This window comes from Pholis gunnellus (assembly GCF_910591455.1).
Source record: "Pholis gunnellus genome assembly, chromosome: 7".
NCBI classification, from domain to species: Eukaryota; Metazoa; Chordata; class Actinopteri; order Perciformes; family Pholidae; genus Pholis; species Pholis gunnellus.
Window position 1 is genome coordinate 21,829,041 of NC_136533.1, and position 18,292 is coordinate 21,847,332.

The window sequence follows — 18,292 nt, forward strand, 5'->3', positions numbered from 1 at the left end:
TTAAAAAAAAGATAATTTCAATGAATGCAGGAATGAATGATTGTCGTAACCAGATCGTTGTAATTTGTAATGGACGGATTCAGTTCAGTGCAATGGTAATTTCATATTAATGGTTTGTATTGTCGATTCTTGGTATCATATATTCCGTTGCCCATCTCACTTATTCTCCTCAGAATATTTTTTGTGGAATCGGTACATTTTGAACCCATTTCTGGAAATGGGAGAGTTGTACTTACCTTGTGAAATTCATTGGAATGTGGCATTTTTCTATTTTGAATACTATAACGTTGTGTATGAAGAAATAAGTCAATTTATTCAGCATGTCCACTGAAAAAAAGGCAATAACAAAACCATATAGTGCATAGAGAAGGATTAGGTTGACTGAAAGCTTTGCTCCAGCAAAATACCGTTGACTGCATTTTGATGACGGTTGTTGAGATTCGCTACTGCTGTGTAACCTCTGAACAACTCCAATGTGACAATTGGACTATTATGAAATGAAATGCCAACTATTCATTGACATCAAAATTAATTTTCTGTGTGTACAACCAGGATATTAAAAAATAAATAAAAATGTGGATGTGTAAAAGACTTTTATGAGGCTTTTATTTCTTAGTTTACACAACCTTGAAACTCTACAATGGCGTATAAGAGCTACTGTCAGAAAATGTTTTAATTCCGGAGCTGTGGGAAGGGGGTAACATTCCTAGAAAAAAATCTGAATTTTTTTAAATTTACAAATATAAAAGATTCTCCTCTAAGATTAAAGCGTCAAGGGATGGACAGAGATCTGCTACAATATAGTAGTATGCTCTGTGCACTCAGCAGCTCAGTTACCACAGTTTAACAGTGGTATCTGTGGTGTGATAAGGTTGATCCTATCTTGGGGGGAAAAAGTGATATTATAGTATATCAAAAAGTCATAAAAAAAGTAATGGCATAGTATATCGAAAAAACGGTCATAGAATAGTATGTCGAAAAAAGAACGTCATAACAATACGTTGTCAAGTCATATAACATGTTAAAAAAAAAGAAAAAGTCCTAATATATATATGTCAAAAATAATTACGTCACAGTATAGTATGTCGAAAAAAGTAATTAAAGTTGTAATACTTTTTATTTTTTATAAAAAAAATATGTGAAGAATTTTTTCGACATATAGTTTAGAAAAAAAGTCACAGTATAGTATCTCGAAAAAATTATTAAAAAGTCATATTATAGTATATCAAAAAAAGTCATACTATAATATGCCGAAAAAAGTCACTATATAGCATGTAGAACAAAGGACAATGCATCCAATGAGGACGACTTTAGGCACCAGTAACGTAACAAAGACACGTGACACAGCTGGATTAATCTCAACCCATGGCGGGACAAATGTAACACTTCCTTTTTGTATTCATAAATTGTGTTTATTCAAGATGATCGCATTCAAACTTTCTGTCATTCACAGTTTGTTTTGTGCCTCGAAAGGCAAATTTCTTTCTGACATTTCACCTTGATATCACTTGTGGTTTTTTCTTAACTGAATGTAAGCTACATACAATTCAATTGCTATATTTCTGACATGATGTTTACAAGAGCAAACAGTTGCTATTGTCAAGTTATTATATTCAGCGCTAATTTGTTGAATTTAATGTTGCCATATGCCATATTAGCTCAGTGAGTGTCTGTACTAAATTTCATGGAAATCCATCTGATACTTGTTGAGATATCAGAGTCTGGAGAGCCACGCAGCTGCATAGCAAAAAGGGCACCAGCTGAAGTCCAGACAACATGAGCATGTCGAACAATCACACTAGAAGACGCACAAATGTAATCCATGTTGGTCCGTCTAGTTCTGTGCACATGATTTGCTTTTGAAATGCCATAAAGAGTTTTAATGAAAAACACACAATTACACAAAACAAATTATAGTATTCAATAATAGCATTCACATGAAAGTACACATACCTGACTCCTCAAATATCAGGCTTTTCCACAAACATTAGATCAAGGTTTTGTTCTGTGTGTCCCAGCTGGTTCCTATTTAGGCTTCATTTGTTGTTCCTCCAGGGAGCAGATAATCTAACTGTCCATTTGTGCCTGCATCCGGCTCAATGGAAAGAACATCTCTGCCACTGATTCTGTGATCACGGTGAAAACACAAAAAGTCTCTACCGTCTTTCCACTCACCCAGTACACACAGCCGTCACCAGTCCTGGCTGTCTACGCAGTCCGATGTGAGTCAGTATATTATACTAATGCTGAGGTCTCAGAAGCACGGATGCTTTCACGCTTGGATGGGGTTAAACCAGCTAACCACACGTCGGTTAAGTTGTCCTTGTGGATCTTACTGTGTCTCTGTGTAAACAATTATAACACAATACATTCTGAAGATTACACATTCAATAGTCTTCTTAAAATCGATGTAAATCAAGGTCTTGCTGCATAGTTGTTCACTGTGTGATCGCACAGATGGCCTTGGGTGGCAAAAACCCAAATTCACTTCTCTTCCCTGACTGAAAGATCTGAAGCACATTAGACCTTTGCCAATTCATTTCCCCGAAGATGATCTACCATCTTGGATAAAGTGCCATATGAGTCAACTGTGCTTTTGAAGACAACTCAAGCCTTTCATGTTGGCCACAATCCTGCTTTTTAACCATTCCGTCCTTACTAGGGCTCTTGCAGATCCCAATCGGCCCTGCAGGGAGTCGCTAATGCGTAATGAACACCTGTTTCTCTCCATAGTCCTTCTCTTCTCCCGCCTTTTCACCCATCTTATCCTTCCACTTAAAGGGCAAGGATGTCTGGCTCGTCCTGTTGTGGCAGCTCAGCCTGGGGTCGTGCAGGAGGTTCCACATAAGCCAGATCTGAGGAACACTGAGGCTGTGAACAACCATGAGTTCCCTGTAAAAACAGGGGTCAAACGTCTGAAGGTGGGGTGCTGCAGATGGCCGGGAAATTCCGAAGGTCCGAAAGCCCTGGTGGCGTGATGGTTTGACGCCAATCAGCTGGAGGCACATTCCTAGAAAGACATCATCAATGGGGAACAACTCCACCTGGAAGTGAATAAAAACACTGTGAATCAAAAGAATTGTAAAAACAGACATACAAAAATATTAAAACTGCCAAACTTTGACGTACCTGTTGACAGGAAGAGCTAAGTCTCCGAGCCGTATGTCCCGACATGACAAACCCTCCTCCCCCAGCGTAATTCGGGTACAAACCCCCTCCATAAACAAACTCTGGCACATAGTATTTGGAATTGCGCCGGCGAATTGGTTTAGCATGGATAATAATATCACCAACAAACAGATCCTTGTCTGGCTTTTGACCTTGCAGCATCTCTAATATATTCTCCACATTAACATACACATCAGCATCGCCCTTGAAGATGAATCTGTATGAAAAGAGATAATAGGAAAAGCATCAGATAGGAGTCACAAAAAGGCTACGAATCAGATAGACTAGGCTTGTAAACACTGACTTGACATGAGGACAGCTGCTGTTAACCCATTCCAGAAAATGTGTTTCCTTCAGCGTCAGGTTGAAGAAGGTGTCTTCAAAGTCCCAAAGCAGGATATCTCCAAAGGTTTGACTCTCGTAGGTCATGAGCCGATCCCAAAGAGGCAGAGCAGTCCGATTCCTGGGAACCCCCAGCAGGAAAACAGTCCGGATGGACACACCATTTTGAAAAAGTCCCTCTTTACCCCAGGTCCGACGTACCACCTAAAAATAATGAAGTGCAGAAAGGAAAAGATTATTTTGTTGAGAAGAAAGAATTAAGTTAATACAATGTTAGGTTAAATGTGTGTTAATCGTGTGACAATTGGGAGAGTGTCACCAGTAAAATGGCAACACCCGGGCTCATCAGCAGCACTGGCAGCATATGGGGCCTGTATGCCAGTGATCTGTTAAAGCAACCTCTGTAAACAGATACCTGCATGTGGACTCAGAATCTGAAGGCAGTGGAACAAGATTTTGGCATCGGAAGCGCTCTGTTTCTGTTTGTAGTCTGAGTAGTATTAACCAATCCGGTCGTCTCTCAAGTCAAACCCCATCCTCCCGTCTCAAGTTGCTAATCAAACTGAAAACAATGACTAACACACAGAAGAGGAAGTCTTGGCCCGGAATAAGGCTGGGCAATATGGCCCAAATCTTCTATTACGATACAGGTTATTTAATATCATGTATATATCACGATATAGCATGTTCTCTGGTAATTCAGTAAATAGTCTATATGAAATAACCACATGGTTTTGTATACTCTTGTGTGAATTGAATGCTCTCATTTAATTAAGCACTTTAGTGCAAAATAATAAGATTTCCTGAGAGATTAGAGTTAGTATGTGCTTGTTAATATCAATTTAGACACATTAATGTGTATAATGATGTTTTGATATATGTCTTAATCATGATATGATTCCATTAAAAGACAATGAATGATCTTATTGAATTATCGCCCAGCTCTAGTCTGATGTCTGCTGGCTAAATGCTCCAGTGTGTTCACCAGCTAGTTGCTAACTTGGTCCGTCTGCAGTTCAGTGCTGGGCAGGGAGAGTACAGTGGGTTTATCAGAACTGTTTAACAGAAAACAGCTGCTGGCTGCTGTTATGAACTACACTGAGAAGAGTGAGAGTGAACCAAATAGCAAAGAGGCGTTTGCAACAAGCTTTCATACACAAAATAACGTGGATGAAAAATACAACCTAATTTCTGTACTGATTCACAGCAAATTTTACCATTTAAAAATCATCAACATGTCTTATTTTACCTGGCGTTTATCAAAATCTGCAGGGATAGATTTCACCGCAATGAGCATGTAGGGAGCAGTGGTAGACCCTTTACTTCCTCCTTCTCCTGCTTCCTCCCCTGCTCCTCCAATGTGACATTTCTCTGGCTGGTCTATGAGCAGCTTAAAGTTTCTATTGTCCTTTTCTCTCAGATAGCCCTCAAAGTCAAATGGTGGCAACGTAGGCAGGGGCTTGCCAGCGGTCTTAGTTGGGACAGCATTTTTCCGTTGAGACTTGGATTTCCCCTTAGATTTGACCTGACGTTTGGACTTTGGCTGCGGAGGTTGGGACTTGAGCTGAGGAGGTTTCAACTTGGACAGAGGAGGTTTCAACTTGGACAGAGGAGGTTGGGACTTGGACAGAGGAGGTTTCAACTTGGACAGAGGAGGTTGGGACTTGGACTGGGGTTTGCAGGGAGGCAGTTGTGTCGCTGAAGGGCTGGATGGGATCTGCTAATTAGGAAAAATGATGTGAGACAGAAGTTAGAGGACATTTTCTATAGCAAGAACATGCAATCTTAATTAAAGTTGTATGTGCAAAAGAAGTATAAAAACTAAAAATGACATTGAAAACTAGCATCATCATTTCTGTTTATACTGCTTCATGTTCATCTCTTCCAGGTTCACTATAAATATATGTTGGACCATCTGTGGATCAGTACAGATGGACATTCACGCAAACATAAATACAGACATACTGTGTGTACATACATTGATGCACTCTACATATGCAGTATGTGTATTCACACAGCACATACTGCACAGTGCTCTCACACTGGTTGTGAATTTCAGCTCAGCAGTAGACACTGTGAAAATGTCTCCACACACTCTGCGAGCACAAAGAGCATCGCATGTGTGATGTGAACTTCCCTAATCTTATAAATGAGGACAAGACTAACAAATGATGACCTCCTTGCAGCCCCTTCAGGTCAGCACACCACACACTCAGTCCTTTGTCACAGGATTCTTCCTACACATCATCCATCACAGTCCTCACCGCCTTCACCTGCTAATGCAACACTTTCTTTCTACCCTCTGCCAGACTAGTTGCTTAATTTGCCGGTCTGCTGTTTGGTGCTAGATATGAAGTCTTATCTTTTAGTGCACCCATCATCATTTTATCCATTTTACGTTATGAAGATACTTGGATTCTGATCCCTACATGCAAACAGGCACACACATTTATAACTTGAACCAGATCAGCTCATACCCCTGGAGACACCTGGCCTGCTTTGGCTCTGCTAGCGCCAAGCAATGTCCTGCTGGAGCTGGTGGAGCCATGGATCTCCAGCTTCCACATAGGTCTGTCCCACCCAGAGGAGAGCACAAGCTGGAAACATGGATGGGATTTGATTGGACATGTGATTTCAAATACTTAAGTAGTTTTTTTTTTTTAAACTACCCCTTGATATGCTGTGATTGGTTCTATGCTCACCTGGTGGGCATAGAGCAGCAGACAGAATAGCACCAGTAGCAGCATCGTGCACAGCACATCTCCCTTGACATGGAGGATTCTCCTCATTGTCCCCATCTTCCTTGGTTCCTTCTGAAGACGCTGACTTCAGTTAAGTATTGAACAGGTATGCAGTGGAATGGGGCTGGCGCAGTTCATCCTGCTTTGCAGACAGCAGTGGAGACTGATACAGACCAGACTTGGGTTTGCAGGAAACTCTGCAGAATTTGAGGAGAACATGTGGTGATTTTTCTTCCTGTTCCCTGCTGCATTGCTAAACACCACCTCAAACTTCACAGTTTGTCTGTAAAAACTCGCATCACTGGATGCACGTCCATCGTGTCTGGCTCCATCCTCCCCTTCTCCTCAGGCACCCAAGGGTGGGGGCATCCTGGACAACAACAAGAACACATTTCCATAGACTTTGATGATCCCTGTTGCAAAGAAGATAGTGTTACCTGTCCCTTCCCCCATTTGTCTGCTCTAAGGACGATGTGCTGTCCTGGAAGTTATTGCGAAACTCTCTCTCATCTTGTTTCATAGAATAAATGAGCCTCCTTTGTCAATGATATCAATCTGCAGATTCTTTTTGATGCTCCTGTGGCAAAAAAAAAGCAAATTTGATGCACAAGAGAAATATACTTTATATAGCCGATCATCTACTTTCCCTTCCACTTTTATTAACGTGCTTATTTTTCAGAAAGATGTTTTTTGTCATTTGTACGTCACAAGGTGTCCTGGCATCTCTTAAAACTGGATAAATGTGACTGAATTCTGAGCCCCGAACACAACCTGCTTCACATGACCTCGAAGTAGTAACCAGGACAAAACAAATAATAACAAAATAATCCAAGACGTTATTGTTTGCTGATAAATAGCAGAAAGTATTTTCTTGATTCCTATTAATCATAACTCCATTCAGAAGGGGGAGTGTCCGTGTCTTATGTAAGTGAGCATAAGGGGTACCAACTCTGGAACACTGTGTCCAAACGTTCATACCATTGGCAGACATCCCTTAAAAAACACACTGTTATAACCGTGACTGTCTAATCTAAGCTATTTATCTTAGAGCGGAAATTGCACACAAGCATGACCGACAGCGTCGCAAAACTTCTCGCCTATCATTTCTCGACAAATAGGACTATATTCCGCATGTTTTACAGTACCAAGCAGAACAGTACCAACCAGAACTCTGCCTGGTTTTATAACAACTACAATTGTTGTGAAATGTTCCCCGATTCATGCAAGTCATTCAAACTTACCAGACGAGACGGAGGAGGACGTCAAACTGAAAACATCTGTGCTGTAGATGTGTGCAACTGCAGCAGAGCCTCCACTCTGCGCACCGACACACAAAAAGACTGATTTCAAAGACAAACACCCAATGAGAGAAGATGAGCGACTGTATTTATGTGTGTGTGCGTGTGTGTGTGTAGAAGGGAGGTTAGAAAAGTTACCTGGCTTTGGGCCCATCAGCTGCTGGCTCATAGTTGCCTTCAAGTACTGTAGGGAATATTCATTTATTCACTGTCATCGAAATAACTGCAAGTCTAGACAATTATAAACTATTTTTTTTATAATAATATAATAAATGACTTTCTTGGTGTAGAACCAAGTAATCACAAAATAAGTAGCACTGCTTGTTGTCAGTTTTAGGTTGTATTGTCTTTTTTTTAATCGAGACACAAAATGACCATGAGACCTTAATTACTACAAAAAAACAGCAAAACATCCACAGACAAAAATAAATAATACAAAAACATACTAAACAAAAAGACAACAAAAAGAGGCTACACAACTATAAAGTCTGTCCAAAGTAGGTTATCAGAATGTCTTGGAATTTAAGGGCCAGTCGTCAGATGAACAAGCCAACCAGGAGAACCTGAACGCAACACCATCATTCTTTAGTCTGACCACGTGATTTAAACGAGAGCGGAGCGACTTCAAGCCAGATGCCAACACAGCAACTATGGAGGACAAAGGGAGAAAATGACTAGAGGAATAAATAAAAGTGCAGAGTGTGGATCTCTGAAGTTATGATAATTAGTCATGTCTTTTTCTAGTTTAAGTCTACAAGGAAGTCAGAGATCAAGACCAGCTAAATATTTCATACTAGGCCAAGCTCATACGGGAGAGCACACTCGGGCAGAGACACAGCACGAGCAGCAGTAATTTACGACTACAGACTGAACCATATGTAGCGCCTATAGAATACAGCGCGTGAGGGAACATGTGTGCATCCAATTAGAACTATACCAAAAGGTAGGAAAGTTGAGGTTGGAAAAACAGAAAGTCCTTATACTGCTGGATGTAGTGTGTGGATGGTACAGCTTAACTGATGAATACATAATTAATATAAAATGGAAGACGCTTGGAAATATGCAGCATAGTTTACATGTATGTTCAAAAATGGGAAGCCACATTTTTCCAATTCATTATCATTTTCCCTCTCAATTTTTTCCTGTTGTAATACAAGCAACGGCCAACTGGTGGGGCAAACTTTGTTCAAACCTGCTGAACCGTACCTTCAATTCTAGCAGAGATCACAACATTTCCAAAGATACGTGTACATACTTTTAAAACAAAAGTTAATTTAATAATAGTTTCTGCCACATACACAAGTATACATTTACAATCTCTGTGTACAATCTACAAAAAGGTGAACAAGTGAAACACAGTCTGAGTGAGCCGTCACACTGGACTATAAGGGCCACCAGTGATTTCAATGAAGCTGCTCTCTGTCTTGCTCCAGCTGTGCTCTCTCTAAACATCATTGTGTCAGCTGAATCAAACATGCAGGCTGCCGATCCAGCAGATACTCATTTTCCTACAAGCCCCTCGTGTTTTAGTGGAAACGCATACTTTCCTGAAGTTTAAACGTTTCCATGACAAATGTGCAACGCTACCTGGAAAACGTCTCAGAGGGCACTACACTTAACTCTACTGACGCTATCAGACAGTGTATGCGAGAGTGGAACTGAGGAAAAGACTGTTTTGCATGAGTTTCAGACAGCAGTCAGATTAATGCATTCAAACTCATTTCTCTGAAGCATCATTGACTATCTTTGTTCCATTGCTTTTGAGAACAAGTCTGAGGGAAGCACTCCACTACCTCGTTTGTTCCAGCTGAACTCTCCAAAGAGTTGTGTCACTCCGGCCTTCACGGCACTACTTTAGAGAACTATCTAGCTAAGCTTTAGCTGCACTAAATCAAGCTCCTTCAAGATCACTAAGCCTGTAGTCAGCATTTTATCTCTGTGAGCCAGGAGAATTTCAAGTCTTCACATGTTGCTGCCAGGCAAAAAGATAGAGTAAGGCTACAACTGCGTCCCTTTTCGTCTCCTTGTCTCATCGTTCTGGGGGGAAATCCTTGCTGGTGCCATGCTTGAAATAGGTCAAGTTCATCATTACAGTGCTGATTAGTTGTGCGTTGTGCTTGCACTTTCAATCTATTTGTCCATTCCTGCACCACCACCCCGTCCACCCTCTTCAGGAGGATGCAGTGCCAGCTTTCATGATCCTGAAGAGTGCGTTGATGTTATTGCTCTTGATGGCGTCTCGGCAGGCAGAGATCACTTGGTTCTTGGGTTTACCGACTGGAGGTAAGGAGGAACAGCGACAGACAGATTAATATGAGGAGACCAGACAGGTGTGCGAGTTGTAACGACACATAGAGGATGACACAAGTGCTTTTAAGCTTCTGAGCTTTGTTCATTGCAATTTGATAGTGAAATCAGTATTTAAATGGCTGTTTAGTTTTCTTCTTAAGGATCCCCCTGTATACTCTGATGTTATTGATGAATACATACATACATATATGTGCATATAGTGGTGGGCTTTTGATGTTGCATCACTGCCATGAACAACATAAATGCCACTGTTGTCAAGGGATACTTGGTGTTTTGTGGCTAAATGTTTATAACCATTAAGTTATGAAAGCTACAGTTCAGAGCCAAATCTGAGGAAGCCAGCACAACAATGACAGCATGTGGTCGTGAGTGTTGTTTCCCTACAAAGTCAAAACTCTCCTCATCCCCGATATGCTACATCTTGCATGCTTCAGGAGACACTGAAACAGAGACTTTCCAGTCTGGTATCTCAGGTGAGCCGTACTCAAGTACTCTGCAAAGCATTTGTAGTCCTACACACCGACATCAGCAAAGCGTTGAATACGTCCAATCAACACTAGAAGGAACCAACATCTGGACCAGCAACACACATGCACTACATCCAAAAACCTACCCAATGATACTGATTGTACATACAGTAGGCTTGACTCAGCCCACATGCAGTTGTTCAGGAATTGTGGTTCTTACAGTGTGTCTTACATATGTACACACACACACACACACACACACACACACAACACAGTGGCCTACCTCGGAGTCTACCAGCCCGCTGTATGGCCTGGTTGACAGACTTGAGGCAGGCAAGTAATGCATTGTGGTTGTTAGAGCGGATTTTATACTCGTTGACCAGATCCCTGTTTAGATCGTACAGCTCTCTGTAACGCTTCTTCATAGTCATCCTACAGAGAGAGAGGCAGAAAATCAGAGAAAGCGTACGGGGAGAAGAGGAAGAGAAACAGTCCTGTGGTTAAAAAATTTAAAAAAAAGATCTTATAGTAGTATTATCAATATTTACGGTGAAATATACACTCAGTTACAAGTTTTTGTTGAAACTGTTTCAGAGATGTGTTGATTCAATTTGGGGCTCATTCTGAAGTTGTGTGGTGCAGTTGGATTGTAAAGTATTATACTGAAAGGCATTTCTAATATTTTGTCTGTCACATGTATATCAATGAGGGTGCTTTAAATATTAGAAACACCTTTTATTACAACAGCACCACAAACTGCAGCCTCCCAGATGTCCATGAAGTTGTATCAACATGAAGGATTTAATGCAGGACTGTTGCATTAGACTGTACTAGTTTTAGCTAGGTGTACCTAATTAATCAGCAACTGTGTATTTCTTCTTCATGTTTTTTGATACAATCGTTCTTTTGTTTCAGAAACCACTAGTGAAGAGTTTTTGCACGACAGTAGACCTTTTTCCCAGCAGACATTTTGAATTGTCATGGTAACATTTAAGGGAAACTAAGCCACTTTTAAGACTGCCTTTCTATTGTTGCAATGCTGGAGGTAGGTGAGGGTCTGCTGAAGGCCTTTTCTCTTTGGTGGCTTTAAACAAGCATGCACAATACCACAGCTCTGGAAGTGGCTGACCTAAATTGCCTGCAACCATAAAAACATGTTATCAATGTTTCCCAAAGAAATAATATACCACATATACTATTTCACAATGATTATAAATGGGACCAGTTCAATTTGCTGTATGTCTTTCGTGGTTACTCACATTTCACCCATAAGGCGAGCATCCTCTGCTTGCACCAGCATGTTCCTGATGTAGTTGGAGTGGTCGGCCATGGCTGCAGTTAACTTCTGATGGACGGAGTGGAACTCATCCACCTACATCGCAGATATTTAAGACTCATTATGAAACCACAGCAACAGCTACATTCTCTCTCCTGACAAATAAAGAATGTGTTTCTCATGAGCTCCCCGACTTCTCTCAGCCCTGACAAGCCTTTTACACAAAGTTGTAGTCATAATGCACATGTGCAGGTCAATGTACATGCGGGGACGTATACAATATACAACATGAAATGTTTTTGACAGTAGAGGTTTTAATGTCATTAGAGCCAGACCTCAGTGAGTGTAGTGTGGAGCTCCTCAAAGTATTCGGGGAAGTCTGCTTCAGCTGACAATTCCTCTATTGCCAGGAAGGAGGCAAGTGATTGGATCAGATCTCCTGCCAGGTCAATATCATCGGTTCTCAGAGTGATCTGATTGGGCAAATTAAGGATTAACTAAGCATCTGATTTTAGTTTATTTTAAAAAGGAAATGTCAGTAGCTATTGTAACTTCATGCAAATTAACCTCAATGTTTTGCTCACTCTTGGCAAGGTAAGAACAAAGTATGCACAACACAAACCCTTTGTCTTTTAAATCATTAATTAAATTAAATTAACGTAATTAAATTGACTTTGTACAATCTAAATAAACAAGTCCCATTGATGTTGTTGGTAATAACAAATCACAGTGATTTCATGTTTCAATGTTTATGTTTTGAGCTGCAAAGCTAAAAGCACTTGATTCTCTTGTTGATGTAAAGTCAAAACTGGCAGAAAAAAGTGTAATGTGTAAGCGTGATATAGCTAAACATATAGTTGTTGTTGTGTGTTTGTACCTGTCCATTGCTGGCCATACCGATGGACAACAGTCCCCCTCCTCTTAGAGAATTAAAAGTGATGTCAGGGCTGTCTACTCCTTCTGGAAGCAAAAAGTTCTGATTCAGCCACATCACCACCTACACACACACACACACACACACACACACACACACACACACACACACACACACACACACACACACACACACACACACACACACACACACACACACACACACACACACACACACACACACACACACACAATTGCAGACATTAATATAAGACTGTAATTTGCAAACATATACTGGGATGTTATTGCCTTGGACATGCTGTGGGACTGATCAGCCTACCCTCTGTGGTCGGTCGTTGATGCTGAAGGTGACCCTTCCAGTGGGCGGAGCAGCTGAGGAGTCAACTGTGATGTCATACATGGAGAAACGAGGCAGCTGACGAGTGATTTCAAACACATGGAATTGGGTGCTGGAGAAGACAAAAAGAATGAAGTGCAGAGAAGGTGGTTAATTACATGGTAAGAAAAATGCAATTAATACACGACAGCATGCGTACTTTACTTACTCACACATCCTACCTAGTTTTCCCTCCAACAAAGGCTTTGATGTGCAGATCTACTGGTATATCCTTTGGGGGGATAATGGGCACTCGGACACAGCCTGAGAGGTTCTGAGCGCTCGGGTGCACAACGTGACTCTCCCCCTCAAATATCCCCTCTGCAAAGATTAGCACTGCACGAATGATGGTTTCTGGAGAGGATAAAGGAGAGATTCAGGGACTTGGGACTATAGAGTATTTGCCCTGTCCTTGACATGCTTGAAATATCTCAGCCTAAGTCCTAATACACTCTACCATTTGGTGTTGAAATGCTGAGCTCTACGTGAGCTTTCTGAGCCTCTGTAGCAGGCCTCACTGACAGCGCTGTCTGGAGCTGAGTGTTGGCTGGTATGACACCCACCCCACTGTTTGTCTCTGACACACCCTGAAACAACAGCACAGTTTGTGTGGATGTTAGCATATCAAATGATATATACAGCCACATGTCAATTAAGAACCCTGAGATTGTCTGTATGAAGTCTGCTATCTCTGAAACAAACAGCGATGCAGAGAATTATGACAAAAATGAGATGGTAAAGGGAAAAAAAAATGTGAAAAGGGGATTTTACTCATCTCTGTGTTTGTACAATATTCTATACATGTACCTTGGCATTCTCTTCATAGTTGCGTAGCTCCAGCAGCAGATTCTGTCTGCGTTGGCTGAGCTCTCTAATGAGGTCCTGTTCAGCACTGGAGTCCATGAGATTCCCTTTAAGGTCTTTACTGGCTGGCAGATAACCACGGACTACAAGATACACACATTTACAACACTGATGACATTCTTATCCAAGCCTAAATGGTCAGATCTCCCAAATCATGTCTGAATTAAGCTTACGGTACAGTTGAAGCTGACGGTAATGTGGTTGTTATTTGTTTTAGGTATCTCTACATGAACTCAAGTACTCAGGAAGTGGAAATAATGATCTGCTAGTTGCACGAGATCAAATAGGTCAGAGTCACAAATGCACCACAGATAAAATGTAATAAATCTCCATTGAAATCAGGTGACAGCGCTACAATATTTAGCAATTTGGGTTACCTTAAAAGTATGTGAACACACACACACACACACACACACACACACACACACACACACACACACACACACACACACACACACACACACACACACACACACACTAACTCTCCTCCTTCTGACAGTTGGTATGGAGTTAGTTATATGCATATGTGGGCAGAAACCATACAGGCAGACAACATACCTTCTCCCTCTGTGGAGGTGCAGATAAGTTGTTTCTGTCCATCCAACCTGTAGTCTCCCTCCACCACTCCGGCCACAGAAGAGGAAAAGTTGTCTTTAAAAATGACCTCGCCTGTGCGGTCACTACGAGCATCAATCTGAAATAACAGGAGAACGTGATCAACACTGATGACGAACTAAAGATACTGTAGAAATCAATGACTTCTTGTGTCCACAAATCTAATTACAAATCGCATTTGTGAAATGCCAGGCCCGCTAGGTTGTGAGCTGACCTTTCCATTGGACCAGCCAGTGATAAGCTCCACCACCCCGTCAGCATTCAGGTCAAAGGCATGGATGCTCATTGCGTGATTCTTAGACTGATTGGAGAGCGAAAAACACATTATTTAAAAAGGAAACGGAGACACATTACATTTAAAGTCAAAAGGCCCTTAGTGAGTAAGCAGTTCAAATTTCAAACAGCATCAAATGATTAAGGACATACAGCATGCTAGGGTTGTTCTATAGACATAGAATAAACAGAACTAAGGCTTTCAGAGGGAAAGGCTGATGGAAACAATGATAACAACGACACCCACCAAGTGCCAAAGATCACCATTGTCATTAACACTGTGTGTTGAAGAACTCGATAGCGGTCTCAAGACTACCTGTTGAAGGTCTCAGTCAGACTCGTCTTGGTCTTGTCTCCGTCTCGATACACTCTGGCTTTTGTCATGACATGGTCTCGGTTTAGGTGGTCTTGACTAAAACACTGGTTGCTAATACCTATTTTTTTTTCCCCCAATAAGGTTAGCCCCTCTATTCCAAGACGACGTCATCATAAATGATTACGGTACCTTAATCCTCCAGTAGCGGGCGCTGCGGTCATAAACTCCCACAGTGCCATTGGCCAGGGCATAGCCAAACCTGCTGCCATGCATGTGGCACAGTGACGTTACTGTCTGTAGGGAGAAGGACAGAGGGGAAACTAGAAACCGTGCAATGGTGATTTCAAGTGTTATTGTGCGACTGTCCCCGGTACAAAACATAATTTAAAATTAAAAAAAACAACAACACACTTGTTAGTTTTGATGGATTTTTCTCGGGGGTCAACCAGCTTTAAGAAACACTTTGCATCAGTTTACCTCGTTCTCAGTCATCTCAGACACAAGCTCGTCCTCTTTGAATACTCTGATGTCAAAGTCCTCTGAGCCGACCAGAAGCTGGAAACACAATAGCGTCAATATGAATTCCTCTTTCATTTAACTCATGTCTACAGTTCAGACACACAACTGTTAAACCCTTTCAAAGTAGAGCGCTTTAGAACACGAGGAGGAAGATGTGCGACAAAGCTCTGTGATCAGACGCAGCATCGACACAGCGTCGGGACTTACCTCGTTTTTTCCATCGCCAGTAAAGTCACATAGTACCAGAGATCTGACGTTATCGCCAGTCACCTAAAAACAAGTCACTTCATTATTACATTAATTTAGTTGATTCAGACAAAGAATTAATAATCTTGGCTGGGTTCTGCAGAGATTTAACACATGGAAATGTGCTGTTAATCAAACTAGTTACATTTTGGTGAGGTGTCACTAAGTAAGTTGTGCGTTGCTATTCAATGAAACCAACTTCTTGAATGTAAGACAGACTGTGCTGATATTAAAATGTTGCCTTGGTGTTCTTACTGTCCAAAAGTGGTCATTGCCAGCATGGTCAAAGCCTTGTAAAGCGCAGTTCCCTCCAATGATGGCGAGAGGACTCGGTTTGTCCCCGAGTTTCCCCAACACAATAGCGTTGGCCCCATCCGTCACCTACACCCCCACACACAGAGGAAACAGACACAAGGCCCTTTAAAAATGGAATAGCGTACAACTTGTCGACAGCTCGTCTGCTGCGTGTAAAGCACTGCTGCTTGTTGTCATTTTTCAAGTATTCAGTTCGACACAGAAACAGCATAGATGCAAATATGTTATGAGATGATATTTTTACAATGATTTTTTCAATGGCAGATTTTTTAAATGTAACACTCGTGCATACCTTGGGTCTGTACCAACCTTTTTACAAGATGATAATAACAATACTTTCTATTAAATCATTCCATCCTCCATCAAAATATTGTCCAGCAACAAGTAGTAGTATGATATGATTTTATTGAGAACTAATATGTTGGAACTTGGTTATTTATTATCTGGTTTGATTACACCTGCTTTTATCATTTGAACATATTGTCTTTTATTACGTAGTATTATTTTAAAGAACTGCTGTTTCACATTCAACATGTGAAATTAAGCACGTTTACGCATGAGTGCATGTATGATCTATGTTATGTGTTATAAGCATGTATTTGCACTGTGACGCTGGTAAGTATGTCGTGTGATGCAGCGGCTTGTAGCCAGAGACAAACTTCCCCGGGCGACGATAAAATATACATCATCTTATTGTATCGTTATGGTTTTTGATACCTGGACACTATTAAAAACAAATATGTACACCAGGGATTTGAATCCTTTAATGTAGTGGTCAGTGTTGTCTTGGGTTGCTAAATAAACTTGAAAAGCACCTTTCAAATCACAGTGACAAAGCTCTTTACAATAAATACAGAACACGTACACACACACAACAACACACCTGTGTGTATCACTTCAACCAAATGTTTTCCCTCCACCTATTCTCAGTTCCACTCACCTCTCTGTAGAACATATCAGCATTGTCATGGACATCATAGGCCAGCAGGTTGGTCTGGGATCCCACCAACAGCGTGTCCCCCGTGGTGTTTGGTCCCAGCGTTCCTGCCGTCAGACATGTGACTGCCTGGTTGATGTTGAGGAGTGAGATGTCAGAGTCTTGTGCGCTCTGGCTCAGGCGGTGGGCCACAGGTCTCTGACCACGAGCATGAGGGTTATGGATAAAAACCTTACAGAGAGAAACAGAGAGAATTCAGGGCATGAGGTGGAAACATATAGTGTGTGACTTAGAGTTGGTAGTAAAAGTAAGAAAGGTATTCTATAATCGGAAGCGTAAGTCTAAGGGACATGTGGTGAAGGACTCTTTAAGTTGTTGCCTGGGCCCAGACCTTTGAATCCACCCACTCAATGCTGTCTGATATCAGGCAAGTGAAGTGGGACAGCACAGAAACAATGTGGAAGTAAAAGTTCAGAATATGCTCACTCGCTTTCCACAATGTTATAACGAGGCCACAAAATACAAAGATGGAAGAATGTTCATGGACTCAGGCAGCAGCCATGCTATGCAATACACGTTCTGCTCATTACGAATTCAACTAAATGATGTGGGAACAGAGAACACGTGTATTCCCCTCACCTTTCCAGCCTGTGTGGCTGCAGTAAGGCATGGGTGGACTCCATCAAACTTCCCAACAGTCACCATGCGAGGGTTAATCTTGTGGTTGAGCTTCAGTGTGAATATCGGGACCAACATGGTGAACTACTGTATATCCTGACAAGAGCCCAGAGGAGACAGACAGACAGACAGACAGAGGCACTTTATTATTTATCTTCTTTTCAGTTCGTAATATGGGAAATAAAGCGCATGAGTTAAATAGGTTGCATACGATCAAGTCACGACGTTGCGTGTTTTTGCTCCACTAATGTAATTACAGGCTTTACCATCGGACACCCAGCGGAGAACTCCGTTGCCTAGCAACAACGAGTGGCACGCTAAAGCTTTTCATCTGCTAATCTCCTGTCTGTTCAAGAATCTCAATTATACGACAAAAAGTCACCACGTGGGACTTTATAACAAATTGTAAGCTCCGTTTCAATCGCGAATACGATTTTAATCCTTGGCAGGAAATTAAAATCGCCAATATGTGCCTGCATTGCCTTGCAAGCCTAGCAAAGTACCTAGCTAGCTAGCGGCTAACGTTAACATCGCTGGCTTCAATGTTACCGGAAACCACTCGACCTGTTGACGGTAGTAAAACAAACAAAGATCACTGGGGAAACCGTAACGTTGTCCATTTGAGCAAACAAACTCACCTTACCCCCTCTCCAGCTG

The 18,292-nt window shown here is 41.5% G+C and overlaps 2 protein-coding genes across 5 annotated transcripts; both read right to left on the minus strand.

Moving 5' to 3' along the window:
- Nucleotides 1-1,431: 1,431 nt before the first annotated feature.
- b3gnt9 (UDP-GlcNAc:betaGal beta-1,3-N-acetylglucosaminyltransferase 9) lies at nt 1,432-7,634 on the minus strand. Of its 3 annotated transcripts, none has more exons than XM_079163018.1 (7): nt 7,493-7,634; nt 6,213-6,448; nt 5,988-6,107; nt 4,760-5,230; nt 3,473-3,714; nt 3,130-3,385; nt 1,432-3,044 (listed from the first exon to the last, which is right to left on the minus strand). In XM_079163018.1, exons 2-7 carry the CDS (start codon nt 6,306-6,308, stop codon nt 2,700-2,702), a joined length of 1,530 nt encoding a protein of 509 aa, XP_079019144.1. In that variant the 5' UTR covers nt 6,309-6,448; nt 7,493-7,634; the 3' UTR covers nt 1,432-2,699. The 3 variants fall into 3 exon arrangements, with proteins under 3 accessions (XP_079019144.1, XP_079019145.1, XP_079019143.1); XM_079163019.1 differs by having other exon boundaries at nt 4,760-5,227; nt 6,213-6,621; nt 7,493-7,633; XM_079163017.1 differs by having other exon boundaries at nt 6,213-6,621; nt 7,493-7,633.
- A 1,332-nt stretch (nt 7,635-8,966) lies between these two features.
- bbs2 (Bardet-Biedl syndrome 2) lies at nt 8,967-17,713 on the minus strand (the record flags this gene model as incomplete). Of its 2 annotated transcripts, none has more annotated exons than XM_079163587.1 (17): nt 8,967-9,826; nt 10,610-10,758; nt 11,586-11,698; nt 11,938-12,075; nt 12,480-12,599; nt 12,816-12,945; nt 13,055-13,226; nt 13,330-13,459; nt 13,680-13,819; nt 14,295-14,430; nt 14,566-14,652; nt 15,130-15,234; nt 15,418-15,495; nt 15,667-15,729; nt 15,961-16,086; nt 16,961-17,188; nt 17,597-17,713. In XM_079163587.1, the coding sequence occupies 17 exons, from the start codon at nt 17,711-17,713 to the stop codon at nt 9,720-9,722; spliced, it is 2,139 nt and encodes a 712-aa protein (XP_079019713.1). In that variant the 3' UTR covers nt 8,967-9,719. The 2 variants fall into 2 exon arrangements, with proteins under 2 accessions (XP_079019713.1, XP_079019714.1); XM_079163588.1 differs by having other exon boundaries at nt 13,674-13,819.
- Nucleotides 17,714-18,292: the final 579 nt, after the last annotated feature.